Below are 15,259 nucleotides of genomic sequence, written 5' to 3'. Positions count from 1 at the left end.
GCTTGGGATTGCCCTGACCCACGTGCAGGACCTTGCACTTGGCCTTGTTGAGCTTCACGAGGTGCACGTGGGCCCACATCTCAAGCCTGTCAAGGTCCATTCTGTTATGTCTAGTTGGCACTATCCAACAGCTCAGTAGTAGGCCCCTAGACAAAGTATCTAAAATCTCAACTTCTTTGTCACTCCCTGTGATGCCCATGCTCAAATAAGAGCAGCCAAAAACTTTGCTCTTAAAGCTACATATAAGAGAGGTAAAACTTCCCAAAACTACTTGAGAAAACCAATACTTACAAATAAAAGCCACTACTCTGTTCTTGTTCTGATCTAACGGATCCCTAAAAATTTTTCAGATCAAAAGTAGATTGAGAAAATAAAACCTTTCCCAAGCTAGCTTTTAACAAGAAATTAGTAACTTTCCTCATCTGTTCATTTATGGAGAGCACAACTGGGAGTAACTAAATACATAAAATCAAAACATGTAAAGTTTCTTTTGTTTGCAAGCTTACATTTGGGTTTCATAAAACCAAGAGTCAATAAGACTCTTGCCAAATTGTATAGTTGAACTGATAGCATCTTCCATCTGACCTACAAAAGTAGGATTTTAAGGAATAGCACAGCCCAAAGTACAACATGTAGCAGACTCTTCTTTGTAATTAATTGGGTCAAATTGGGTCAGATTACAGCTTGCTACACTGTCGACTTGAAAAGACCCTCTTCTAAAAGATCTAATACAAATCCTCTAGAGGAGCGTTCTGTCCACATCGTCATGCAATTTATATGAATTTCAATTTTATTTTAATTTCAGACATGATTTTCTAATTCCAAGTCCACAGAATTTAGATTCTAAACATTTTCCAGGGAATCTCCTATTGTGTCTTCCACTAGGATATTATAAATCTGTAATTTCAACTATTTGAATGTAGGAATATCTCATCAGTTACATGTTTAGCAATTCACTTTTCTCCCTAATTGTCAAAACAAAACCATTGGTTTCCCAGGTCCTGAGCAGTACCTTTTCACTCAGGCTCTTCAATGAACATAGGTATTTAAATTCCATTTGAGTTTGTACCACCACACTGATTAAATGCTAGTTTATCCTTCCTAGTTGATATAGAAGATATTTTTCTTGCAGTGCTGATTGATAGAAGTTTTTATGTGGGTTTTTTTAAATATGAATAGGCATGAATTTACCTTGGCCTTTTCTGATGTTCGTTTTCCACCAAATCCTCCAGCTCCAACAAAAAACAGAGAGAACTGATTATAACACACTAGGTCCTTTTCACAATAGGTATTCACTGAAAGACAACAAAAGAGGAGGTCATATATTGTCTTTGATCTCCTTTTTCATATAGCTAGCATGTGTTCTTACATGAGAAAAGTTCAGCTTCAAACACGACAAAGCTCATTTTAACAACTGAAGGGACAATGGTCACACGTTCATGTTGCACTCTTGCAAGTCACTTCCTGACTAGTGAAGACTAATGATCCGTTTCAAATAAGATTATCATGAATTTTATCTACATGAAAGCATTAAAATTTAAAAATGAGCTATCAAAATGCTGATGACATTCAAGGTGCTAAAAATATTTGACAACCGAGTGCTGAAATTAGTATTTATTTCAGCATCTCACACTGCATTAGCAATTTATTTAAATATGATAGTCTTGTGCCATAAAATATGATGTATTAGAAGCTATTAAGAATCCCTAATGTGTAAAGCATATCACCAAGCCATATAAAAAGCAGTACTAATACCTTGTATGAAAAGAGCTCTAGAGCAAACTTTAGTTTAAGGTCTCCTGTTCCATCTTTTGAAGAAGTGAAACTTCTTACACTATTAAGATTCAGCTTCCTGTTTCCAGTTCATGCCTATTCCACTCCCTTACACCTTATACTGAAACTTACAGTATTGTTAATAATGTTCATTTCCAGTTCCGGAAGTTTAAAAACCACTAAGACTCTGCTCACAAAAAGAACTTTTGTGTGTTGCAGGAAAAGATAGGCTTAATGTTAGCCCAGTATGGAAGCAAAACACTGCTAGGAGGAACAAAGGGACAGTAAAGACCTTTTTACATTTTACCTGTACACTGAAGAAATAAAAGTTCAAGAGTGTTTAGAGATTCACTGCCTATTAACGTACTCTCACAGTCTAATTTCCCAAGGGACCTTGGTACAACCACACCCAATGATATCAAAATTCTGAAAATGACAACTTATCAACTTCTGGAGACATTCTGATCCTTTCACTTGGATACAAGAGGAAGAAAATGGGGTTTTGTTTTGTTTAGAAAAGAATAATGTAGACATAAAAAAAAAACCAAAACGTGGGACATGCTCTTAAAGATACCTGCTTTACAGATGAGTCTACACAATATACAGGTATGACTAACCTTTGCAAATCCATTCCACAAAACACATGTACACATGGACGCACACACCCCGTTGCTGAAGAGTGGCAGAATCTAAAATGGCTGCCTTCAGATAGGACTAAGTATTATTATTCAAGAACTTTTTTCAGTTTGCATAGTGCAGTATTCCACCTCCACAGGAAAAAACCAAACCTCCTCTGAAATCTTTTTCCAGTGACAGTGTTCCTATTTCAGTACGTTAACTGCCTAAAAACAATTACATTATACATTTACACAGCTATTGCTAATTAGCTCATTTCTCAGCTCTCATTGAGATTTAATAAGCTAACAGGCTTTGCTGTGGAAAGGCTGGCAGTTATTGGTACAGCAAGTTAAAAACTGAGCCTGTCAAATTTTACTGCATTATAAACTGTCTTACCATCTATAAGCAAGACTGCTCCTGATCCTTTGTCAAGAATATCAGCAACGGTTGAAACTGAAGTTAATTGCCCTGTAAGAAAAGAATATTGTAAGAAAAGAATATGTACATGTTGTAAGGCTTTGCTTCAGGAATGGAGTCCACAGATCACTCTACAGTTCCTTACTAACAGTAGTAATATTGGTAATAATAATCATAGTCATAGTAGTCACAATCATCGTGATTACAATAAAAGTGTCTGGGAATCTTTGCATATCTTGGTTGGCAGATATGAGGAATTAATTTTTTTTTTAAGTTTTGGGTTTTTTTTTTAATAGAATCTTGCTATAGTTTATGTTTGCAGAGCTAAACACAAATGATATTTCAGACTCAAAAACACTGCTAACTTCAAAGGTAGCTCCAATCACTTAAGGATTGTCCACAAATTTCAAGAGGGCTGAGACAACTACAGTTCTACAGAAGAGAAGCTCAGCTCAGGGCCTGGGCCTGTGGGTTTATGAAGTTTGTGTCTAAAGAGATTATTACTCTAGAGAGATATGTAACTACATATGTTTCCATAATCAGCCTATGGAATGAAAGAATAAAAAGCTTTATGAAATCCTAGCAACCCATTATTAATTATCAGACTTCTTTCAGGTTAATAAAACTGTCACACGTCTCCTTTTTGTTTCAACAAGAAATTACGCCATTTATCTGTGGCTTGCAAGATTTTTTTTCCTTCTACACTCTGGAAAAGTTAATTTTTAAAAACTACTAATGAAGAAACCCAGACATATGCATGCATATCCTGAATGAGTCTAGTGAGCACTTCTTAAGTGTTGTAATCTGGGAAAATACAGCCATCTGTGAAAACAGCCTGCTAACTGCAGTAACTAATACCTTGAGAACTTTGACAGGAAGAAAAGTAACTGTTTTTTAGCCTCCTCACTGAGATGTCCATTCCTCCTTTATATATATAAATCTTATCCTCTTATAGGCACACAGATGTTGATGAATTTTTAGGTAAACATCCCAAAAGTTCTATGATACAGCCTTACAGAAAGAATTAAAAGTTCTGCTAGTTAGTATCAAATTATATGAGTAATACACCAGCATGTAGTGTATTTGCTTATTGTATCAAAGATTAGGCACGAGTTTACTAAGTATACTATAGAAAAGCAACACCTGATCCCAAGAACAGAGAGTTTCAGAATTCCTTCAATAATGTCAACAGGTTACCTCTCTTCTCTTCCACCCCTTGTAAAAAGAATATGCCAAAAATCCAGTTGGAAACAGAGCTTCCCTATTTCCATTAATAATACGGCTACAGACACTGTTGTCATAGTGAAAAGCAAATCAGCAACACAAAAGGACTGACCTGAGGTTGGTAATGGTTTATACAGTTCCAGATATTGCTCACCATGCAGCATCTATATAAAGAAAGACAGCACTGTAACAACAATCAATATATTCTATTGCTTCCCCCATCATAACTGCAAGGAAACATACATTTGTTTTAGGAAATGTTCAGAACAAACAAATAAAAAAAAAAGCAAGTTTTTTGTTTTGTTTTTCCAATTTCATCCCCAACAGAAAGTATTTTCAAAGGAAGTTTTAAACTTTTGTGGTTTAATAAAAGCATCATGAACACAAATTAGAACTTATCAAAAAATTGATCATTCATACCATCTTAGGAATACACAGTGAATATACAAGTGAAGTAAATGAATAATTTCTTAGGATGTAAGAATACAAAACACTGAATTTTCCTTTTCTAGAATAAAGGGAACTTATTAATATTACAAACATACCAATTGAAGTCACCTTATAGTTTTACAAAGCACAAACAAAATTAGATACTTAACTCTTCCATACCTTTGCAAGATCAATATTTAGTCCTGGAAGAGAAGGAACACCATCAAACATTGAAGTCTGAGCAGGAATTACTCCAAAGCTAGGTAAACAGCAGAAGTCTTCACTTCCTTCAAAGAGAAATTTTAGGTGATCTGGATCCTTAGTTGACATTCCCACACCAAGGGCATATAGAATAGGCTTTAAGTGAGTATATTTATACACGTTGGTAGCCAATTCCCGGCCAACAATGCTTGCCTGGAAATTAAAAGTCAGTATAAAATAAAACAGTCAAGTTTATAAAATAAAAAAGTCATGTTTAAGCATTTTCTTTATAGTCACATGTAAACAGAAAGTATGAGTAATAAATATACCATAAAATATTAATGTATTTGTTGTAGTACAAGCAACTCTAATGTAATGTGTTATATCTTGCTGCAAGCAATTTACTTCAATAAGTAGTATAACTTCATACAGCTCCGCTCCCAGCAATGCATAAGAATTTTTCTAAAACAAACCACGAATGAAATAATTAAGACTGTAATAAGACTGAAATGAGGAAAAGTTATCTATAGAGGAGACACAGCAAAACCACACTGCCCAACAAGACCCATCCCTCACCCCTTTTCTGAACAAGACTCTAACTAAAGAGGCCTACCAAACTCACAAGTACTTGCATTTTGCATTATTCAGTCTATTTAGCCTTAACTCTTCCCATCATCAAAACAAAAAATAAACAGTGGAGTCTGGAGATGTTTCTTACTCTGCTTCCTCACTTCACAGTTTAAACCCACCTTTCTTTTTGCACACAGCAAGCCAGAGTAGAAGCTGATCAGCAACACAAGTCTCTCTGCTCAAAGTTTTCACCTAACTTTGAGTGCATCTGGTAGACAGAGGTACTTACCGTGTCAACAGATGAAGAGACCACTGATACAGAGCTTGCTGAATTCATAGAAACATTCCCTTGAGACTCTATCTGACTTAGAGCATCATTCAACACACTTATGGACTCTAGAGAAAGGAATTGAAAAAAATCATTTATAAATAGCCATAAGTGAGACACTCTAGTTAGACACACAACAAACATGCCAGAAAATGAGATACAGCCTGGTACTTCTCAATTCATTTTTAAACACAATAAATATACATCTGCAAATGGAGCATAGTGCTGCATTTTACAGGCATCTACACAACAGCTGATGATAAGTGATCTCTACACCAGTTCCATCAGTTCTGCACCCTGCAGTCAACCATGACACCTATCTAATTCAAGTTCCTGAAACACAACTGGTGCTATACGCCACCATTCAAGCCAAGAGGAGTATACCAGTAAATACCCTGTTTTATTCCCTGAACCACAGGGAAGAAAGGAAGAAAAAGGAACACCTACGAAACAAACATATGTCACCTCTTCTGCTAAAGACAAGCTTGATCTTTGTGTACAAGCACTGTCATAACATGACATGAGGATATGACATTTATGTAATGTGAAAATGTGCAAAACGAGATTTGCAATTTATAAGAACCCTTTAAAAGGTAATGCCTTTTATCCCTTTTTTCATTCATGAAATGAATGAAGGAAAAGCAATACTGAGCTGCTGGGAGAAGTAACAGACTTTCTACCTTTCTTGCATGAACCAAAGAAAGGCTTTCATATTGTTTTAAAAACTTCAAGGGAAGAAACAGCTTTGACCTCCAAGGAAACCTGAAAGTATACTCAATTTTTCATATCTACACCCCATTTCCATGCAGGAACATAACTATCATTCTTAATGGTGAAATCTAAAAACAAGATTACCAATATGTATTTTACATGCAATGACATCATTAAGACAAATAGTACAAAGACCACCTGTAATTGAATAATGGTGCAGAATACTACAATCTCCCTTTCAATGAGTCCTTCCCTTCTTCCAGAATATATGATATGACTGGACTTTCAAACTGGTGAGCTGGCTAGTGTCCAGCTGAACACTAGGAAGATCACAGAATCATAGAATGGTTTGGGTTGGAAGGGACCTTTAAAGGTCATCTAGTTCCAACACCCCTGCAATGAGCAGGGACACTTTCCACTAGACCAGGCTCCTCAGAGCCCTGTCCAGCCTGACCTTGAATGTTTCCAGGATGGGGCATCTACAACCTTTCTGGGCAACCTGTTCCAGTGTTTCACCACCCTCACTGAAAAAAATTTCTTCCTTATATCTAGTCTAAATCTAACCTTTTTCAGTTTAAAATCATTACCCCTTCTCCTATCCCTAGAGGCCCTACTAAAAATTCTGTTCCTATCTGTCTTATAAGCCCCCTTTAAGTATTCAAAGGCCACAATAAGGTCTCCCTGGAGCTTTCTCTTCTACAGGCTGAACCACCCCCACTCTCTCAGCCTTTCCTCATAGCAGAGGTGTCCAGCCCTCTGATCATTTTTGTGGCACTCCTCTGGACTCGATACAACAGGTCCATGTATTTCCTGTGCTGAGGACTCCACGGCTGGATGCAGTACTGCAGGTGGGGTCTCACAAGAGCAGAGGGGCAGAATCACCGCCCTTGACCTGCTGGCCACGCTTCTTTTGATGCAGCCCAGGATATGGTTGGCTTTCTGTGCTGCAAGCACACATTTCTGTCTCATGTCCAGCTTTTCATCTACCAGTACCCCCAAGTCCTTCTCCTCAAGGCTACTCTCAATCTCTTCGTCCCCCAGCCTGTACTGATACCGGGGTTGCCCCAACCCCGGTGCAGGGCCTTGCACTTCACCTTTTTGAACCTCATGAGGTTCACATCGGCCCACTTCTTAGGCTTGTCCAGGTCCCTCTGGATGGCATTCCATCCCTCAGGCATGTCAACTGCACCCCTCAGCTTGGTGTCATCTGCAAACTTGCTGAGGGTGCACTCGATCCCACTGTCTATGTCATTGATGAAGATATTAAACAGTACTTGTCCCAGTATGGACCCCTGAGGAACACAACTTGTCACTGAGCTCCATCTGGACATCTAGCTGTTGACCACTACTCCCTGGCTGGTCACAGCCATCCAACATCCAACCAACTCCTCATCCACTAACCAGTCCACCCATCAAATCCATATTTCTCCAATTTAGAGAGAAGGATGTTGTAGGGGACCATGACAAAGGCCTTATAGAAGTCCAGATAGATGACATCCGTAGCTTTTCCCTAGTCCACTGACGTAGTCACTCCATCATAGAAGGCCACGAGGTTGGTCAGGCAAGACTTGCCCTTGGTAAAGCCATGCTGGCTATCTCAACTCCCGTCCCTGTCCTCCCTGTGCCTTAGTGTAACTTCTAGGAGGATCTGTTCCATGATCTTCCCAGGCATAGAGGTGAGGCTGACAGGTCAGTAGTTTCCAGGCTCCTTCTTTTTACCCTTTGTAAAATGTGAGATATGTTGTTGTTCACCCTTAACGATACAGGCCTCACCAAAATTGGTATTTTACACTTTGGCCTACTGTTATATTTGCAATCAGCAATGGCACTTGATCTGGACCATACCAGAATCACTTAGCAACACTTCTATTGATTTTCAAAGCATATGTATGCAGAAAAAACTTGTCTTTAAGGATGGAATGTTCTTTCAAGGACTCCTAGGTTTATTTCTTTATATCCATGACAGACATCAACTGCATGACATATGTCTATGGTTCTAGCCCCATATTTCTCGAAAGGTAGCAGCAGAAAGTGTATGTTATGCTTTATGTTTCAAGATGGTTTTCATCATTTAATATCAAAGCTACTTTTACGATGCTGCCCCTTTGGGTTGCCTGAAAAGCTTAAGCAACCTATTAGAATATCACCAAATACAGCCAGCAAAGCTTTTTTTCCTTTCTTTTTTTTTTTTTTTTTAAAAGAAACAGGAACAAATGTTAATTTCTTTCCCCCCCCCCTAAATTACTACATTACAGAACTTTTCCAGTTAAGAACCCCAGTGACGACATATTTATTTCATCTTCCAGCATGCAACTGAAATGTCTCAACATACTGTTTTATCTCAGTCTTCACTGCTCTTCTGCTGCCTGGCACAAGAAACTGGACTAATACACCATTAGATTTATAGTAATATTCTAGCAATTGACTAGATATGAATCCTTCACGTAAGGCAGGGTTACACCTTCAAAGAAACAGTAAATTAGACTACTGCATTAAGAAGTACAAAGGTTATTATCCAATACCTTGTTATGAGCTAAGAATGTGATATACGATTGCCAAAGAAGAAAGATGAAACATTAGCAAATCACTGATAAGTTAGGTTTAGACACTGATAAGGATGGTTTCAACAGTCTTCGTTTTGCATTCATTTTGAGCACTGAAGGTAAAAGAGATGGGGAGGAAAGCACAGAGTGGTATGTGAGTTTTCAGTCATGTAAACACACAAGGATGTCTGAAATTAACATTTCAGCAGTAGACTTAACTATGACAATTTGTACTTTTTGATACATGACTCCACAGGCTGAGGAAGGTTCTTCTAAGTTCCAAGAAATAGCTTGAAGGGTACAATTTTGGCAGAAACAAACCCAGTAGGAAACCTTTTCATTAATATAATTATTTTTAATATTGGTTTGGGGTATTTTTTAAGTTGTTATACTGTCAGTGAACTCTAAAACCTTAAATGTCCACTACCCCAGCATGGTCTGCTGTTATACAGCAAATGATTAGCAGACAGCAGCAAAAGATTAACCTGAAGAGCAAAGGTTGAAAATAGTCAAGGTAAAGCCTGTCTCTTTCCAAAGGTATTCCTCTCACTTTCCAATTAAGGAATATTGTATGTGAACCATGCCCCTTAAACAGCACCAGTGTTTTAACCCTTTTTAAACACATATGAAGAAAGACGAAATTGAACCTAGAACAGTCATCTTCTCATGAAAAAGCTTTATTCTTTATGCAAAGCTTTCCAGCCAGCCCTCCCCAAGCCTGTAGCATTGCATGGGGTTGTTGTGACCCAAGTGCAGGACTGCACTGAGCCTTGTCAAACCTCGTACAGTTGGCCTCAGCCCACTGATCCAGCCTGTCCACATCCCTCTGCAGAGCCTTCCTACCCTCCAGCAGATCAACACTCCCGCCCAACTTGGTGTCATCTGCAAACTTACTGGGGGTGCACTCGATCCCCTTGTCCAGATCATTGGTAAAGACATTAAAGAGAACTGGCCCCAAGACTGAGCCCTGGGGAATACCACATGTGACCGGTCACCAACTGGATTGAACTCCATTTACCACAACTCTTCGGGCTCAGCCATCCATCTGGATTTTTACCCAGTGAAGCATATGCCTGTCCAAGCCATGAGCAGCCAGTTTCTCCAGTTATCTTTTTTAATTTGCTCTATACCAGAGACAAGCTTTTCAAATGTGCCAAAAGTCAGCCAGTGAGAATACTCAAGTTGTTTTCTGTACCTAGACAGCTTCTAAGAGAATTAAAAATGCATATGAACGTAAGAGCGGATTACAGACACCTAAAATACTAGATCTAGCTGAAACTGGCTCATATATTCACAGCTGAGGAGAGATTGCCTCATATGCGTGACAGACAGATTGCCTCATATGCGTAACAGACACAATTAATTCTGTTTTCCTAGGTAACAAAACAACAAAACATACTAACCTGTGCAATATATACTACAGAACGCTGTATACAGTATACAGTCTGCAAGACAGGGATTGTTGTCTTCCATCTATCTCACAACACAATTTCATTTCTCCCTTTGCATAACAGGAAGAATTGGACTAGGACACAAGAGTAAGCAATGTGCTGTGGAGGCAAGGGCTACCGGATCTAGCTTTGTCTGAGAGAGAATACAAGGAGACAATGCACCAACATGCGGTGCAGTGTGCAACTCTGACCTCCTGCACATGCACTACGCATTCAGAAGCTTCTGTATCACATTTAATTTGGTCTTTCTGCTTACGCACAGACACAGGAGCCCAGGACCTCTCAGTATCTCAAAACATGCAATCATGTTACCATGACAAATACGTCAGTTCACTAGATCCAGCTGCAAATGAGAGCCTGAGCAGTTCTTGTCCAGTACTAGTTAAGCCAAGTCACATTATTCTGCAATTGCTATTGCTGAAGGGCATACAGGGAGCTGGTTACAGTGACTCAGTGATGTACACTGTAAGTTGATTCTGTGTTCTAACCTTAAGGCTCTGATTATGCCCTGCTTATCTTCTTAAAAGATTTCTAGCTTGTTCTGAAGTGGTATAAAGTAAGCTAAAACTATTATTTCAGTTTAATCATTAGTTAGAAAATAACATCATCATACAAATTAGGAAAAAGTTCTAACACGTAAGTCACTGCAGATTCACTGCTGCCTCAGAGGTAGTGACGTTTTCATGTTGTGTTAAGTGGTTACCTTTCATTCCTCCAAGAGAATGGAGAAGAATACACACCAGCAAAATTACATCTTCCACTTCAATTTCCTAAGGCCTAAATTCTAACATAGCTTCTTAAAAAAAAAAGTCTCTTCTCAGATCTTTCTGTTGCTAAAAAGAAATCATTTAGTGAATACGCAAGTAATCATATCTTTTGCTAGTTAGCAGGACTATACCTGAAACTCTGTGGGCGTACAGAAGAACTGCCAGAACTTCTCCAAGTACATTAAGAACTAAGCCTGTAAAGCTTAGGGAATAACTACAGAGGACATTCAAAGACACTTGAGGCATTAAAAGGAAAGTGAAAGACTAGGCATAGTCAGTTACACTGACTGTGTCACATAGCTTTTGGGGTAAGGGAAGGAGTTTGGGCAAAAGACTGTACTGCACAATCAGTAGCTGCTCCTCTAGAAAGATGTAACTAACAAGAAAGATAGCTTTACTGAGCACATTATCACGATATCTGAGAAATCTCACTAAGTTACTGAATTAACATCAACTGCCAAATCAAGTGATCAAGGGCCCAAGAAAACTGGTTAATATTCAAGGGATCACCTCCTCCAGGCTCAGCAGCGATGCATCCCAACAAAGAGGAAGTCAGGAAGAAATGCCAGGAGGCCAGCATAGATGAACAAGGAGCTCCTGGACAACTCAGACACAAAAAGGAAGCCTACAGAGGAAGTAACGACAGGTAGCCTACAAGGAATGAAGAGAAATTGGCCGAGCAGCCAGGGATCAGGTTAGGAAAGCTAAAGCCCTGATAGAATTAAATCTGGCCACAGACATCAAGGGCAGCAATAAGTAAAGTTTCTATAGGTACATCAATGATAAAAGGAAGACTAGGGAAAATGTGGGCCCTCTCTGGAAGGAAATTGGAGACCTGGTTACTCAGGATATGGCGAAGGCTGAAGTACTCAACGACTGTTTTGCCTCAGTCTTCACCGGCAAGTGCTCAAGCCACATCGCCCAGGTCACAGAAGGCAAAGGCACGACTGGGAGAAAGAAGAACCACCCACTGTAGGAGAAGATCAGGTTCGAGACCATCTAAGGAACCTGGAGCCGCGCAACTCCATGGGACCTGATGAGGTGCATCCACGGGTCCTGAGGGAACTGGCAGATGAAGTTCCTAAGCTGCTATCCATCATTTTTGAGAAGTTGTGGCAGTCTGGTGAAGTTCCTACTGACTGGGAAAGGGGAAACATCACCCCCATTTTTAAAAATGGAAAAAAGGAAGACCCGGGGAACTACAGGCCAGTCAGTCTCACCTCTGTGCCTGGCAAGATCATGGAGCAGATCCCCCTGGAAACTATGCTAAGACACATGGAAAATAAGGAGGTGGTTGATGACAGACAACATGGCTTCACTAAGGACAAATCGTGCCTGACAAATTTGGCGGCCTTCTGCGATGGGGTTACAGCATTAGCAGATAAGGGAAGAGCAACTGATGTCATCTACCTGGACTTGTGTAAGGCATTCGATACCGTCCCGCACAACATCCTTGTCTCTAAATTGGAGAGACATGGGCTTGATGGATGGACCACTCGATGCATAAGGAATTGGCTGGATGGTCGCACCCAAAGAATTACAGTCAACAGCTCAATGTCCAAGTGGACACCAGTGATGAGTGGCGTTCCTCAGGCCTAGGTATTGGGACCAGTCCTGTTTAGCATCTTTGTCAGTGACATGGACAGTGGGATTGAGTGTACCCTCAGGAAGTTTGCCAATGACACCAGGCTGTGTGGTGTGGTCAACACACTGGAGGGAAGGGATGTCATCCAGAGGGACCTGGACAGCTCAGAAGTGGGCCCGTGCAAACCACATGAAGTTCAACAAGGCCAAGTGCAAGGTCCTGCATGTGGGTCAGGGCAATCCCAAGCACAAATACAGGCTGGTCAGAGTGGATTGAGAGCAGCCCTGAGGAGAAGGATTTGGGGGTGATGGTTGATGAGAAGCTCAATATGAGCCGGCAGTGCGTGCTTGCAGCACAGAAAGCCAAACACATCCTGGGCTGCATCAAAAGAAGTGTGACCAGCAGGTCCAGGGAGGTGATTCTCCCTCTCTACTCTGCTCTCGTGAGACCCCCACAGGAGTACTGCATTCAGCCCTGGAGCCCCCAATATAAGAAGGACATGGAGCTGTTGGAACGAGTCCAGAGGAGGGCCACAAAGATGATCAGAGGGCTGGAGCACCTCTCCTATGAAGACAGGCTGAAAGAATTGGAGGTGTTCAGCCTGGAGAAGAGAAGGCTCTGGGAAGAACTTCTAGCAGCCTTCCAGTACGTGAAGTGGGCCTACAGAAAAGCTGGAGAGGGACTTTTTACAAGGGCATGTAGTGATAGGATGAGGAGTAAGGGTTTTAAACTGAAAGAGTGTAGATTTAGATTAGATATTAGGAAGAAATTCTTTACCGTAAGGGTGGTGAGACACTGGAGCAGGTTGCCCAGAGAAGCTGTGGATGCCCCCTCCCAGGAAGATTTCAAGGCCAAGTTCTATGGGGCTTTGAGCACCCTGGTCTAGTGGAAGGTGTCTGTGCCCATGGCAGGGGTGTTGGAACTATATGATCTTTCACGTTCCTTCCAACCCAAACCATTCTATGATTCTATGATTTCTTAAAAGACCATCACTTAAACATAAAGATGAGACAATATTTCCATTTAGCCTTCAAAAGTTCAGCATCTCCAGCAGAATGACCTTGGCTAAAATACACAACTATGAACATGCTCTAGTTAAACATCAAATGAGTGCTTTGCTAGGCAGGGCTCTAAATGCGTGATCATTCAGACATCACAGAATCACAGAATCACAGAATCACAGAATCACAGAATCACAGAATCACAGAATCACAGAATCACAGAATCACAGAATCACAGAATCACAGAATCACAGAATCACAGAATCACAGAATCACAGAATCACAGAATCACAGAATCACAGAATCACAGAATCACAGAATCACAGAATCACAGAATCACAGAATGGTTAGGGTTGGAAGGGACTTCTGGAGATCATCTAGTCCAATCCCCCTGCCGGAGCAGGATTACCTAGACCATATCACACAGGAACGCGTCCAGGCGGGTTTTGAATATCTCCAGAGAAGGAGACTCCACAACCTCCCTGGCCAGCCTGTTCCAGTGCTCTGCCACCCTCAAAGTAAAGAAGTTCCTCCTCATATTCAGATGGAACTTCCCATGTTTCAGCTTGTGCCCATTGCCCCTTGTCCTGTCACTGGGCACCACTGAGAAGAGTCTGGTCCCCTCCTCTTGACACCCACCCTTAAGGTATTTGTAAGTGTTGATAAGATCCCCTCTCAGTCTTCTCTTCTCCAAGCTGAACAGACCCAGCTCTCTCAGTCTCTCCTCATAAGAGAGATGCTCCAGTCCTTTGATCATCTTTGTAGCCCTTTGCTGGACTCTCTCCAGTAATTCCTTATGTTTCTTGAACTCGGGGGCCCAGAACTGGACATAGTACTCAAGATGTGGCCTCACCAGGGCCGTGTAGAGGGGCAGGATAACCTCCCTTGACCTGTTGGCCAAACTCTTCCCAATGCACCCCAGGATACCATTGGCCTTCTTGGCCACAAGGGCACACTGCTGGCTCATGGTGAACTTGTTGTCCACCAGAACACCCAGGTCCTTCTCTGCAGAGCTGTTCTCCAGTAGATCAGCCCCCAACCTGTACCGGTGCATGGGGTTATTCCTCCCAAGGTGCAGGACTCTACACTTGCCTTTGTTGAACTTCTTGAGGTTCCTCTCCACCCAGCTCTCCAGCCTGTCCAGGTCTCGCTGAATGGCAGCACAGCCTTCTGGTGTATTGGCCACCCCTCCCAGTTTTGTGTCATCGGCAAATCTGCTGAGTGTACACTCTGTTCCTTCATCCAGGTCATTGATGCATGAGTTAAACAGGACTGGGCCCAGTACTGATTCCTGGGGAACACCACTAGCCACAGGCCTCCAACTAGACTGAGCACCGCTGATCACAACCTTCTGGGCTCTGTCGTTCAGCCAGTTCTCGATCCACCTCACTGTGAACTCATCTAAGCCACACTTCTTGAGTTTTCCTATGAGGATGTTATGGGAGACAGTGCCAAAAGCCTTGCTGAAGTCAAGGTAGATAACATCCACTGCTCTCCCCTCATCAACCCAGACAGATGGGATGTGGAACATTTAATCTATTTATCTTTAAGATAAATCTATTTATCTTTAAGATAATTACTTCCCTCTATGCTTGCAAAAAAGAGAATTCTAAGCAAAAATAAAAGTAAAACATGAATACA

General features: G+C 40.9%; 1 protein-coding gene across 11 annotated transcripts in view; it reads right to left on the bottom strand.

Annotated features, from left to right (window-relative positions):
* HSD17B4 (hydroxysteroid 17-beta dehydrogenase 4) overlaps positions 1-15,259 on the bottom strand; it is a 73,228-nt gene that overhangs the window by 38,690 nt on the left and 19,279 nt on the right. For all 11 annotated transcript variants that reach the window (XR_011050022.1, XM_068422222.1, XM_068422223.1 and 8 more), the window contains 5 exons: positions 5,522-5,628; positions 4,642-4,875; positions 4,145-4,196; positions 2,788-2,859; positions 1,192-1,295 (listed from right to left, as the gene is read on the bottom strand). Coding sequence is in view for 10 of the 11 variants with exons in the window: in XM_068422222.1 (XP_068278323.1) it covers positions 1,192-1,295; positions 2,788-2,859; positions 4,145-4,196; positions 4,642-4,875; positions 5,522-5,628 (569 nt within the window). In the remaining variant the exon portion in view is untranslated. The remainder of the gene's footprint in view (positions 1-1,191; positions 1,296-2,787; positions 2,860-4,144; positions 4,197-4,641; positions 4,876-5,521; positions 5,629-15,259) is intronic.

This window comes from Nyctibius grandis, chromosome Z, assembly GCF_013368605.1.
Source record: "Nyctibius grandis isolate bNycGra1 chromosome Z, bNycGra1.pri, whole genome shotgun sequence".
In the NCBI taxonomy this organism is placed as follows: Eukaryota; Metazoa; Chordata; class Aves; order Nyctibiiformes; family Nyctibiidae; genus Nyctibius; species Nyctibius grandis.
This window is presented reverse-complemented; position numbering and strand designations above follow the sequence as displayed.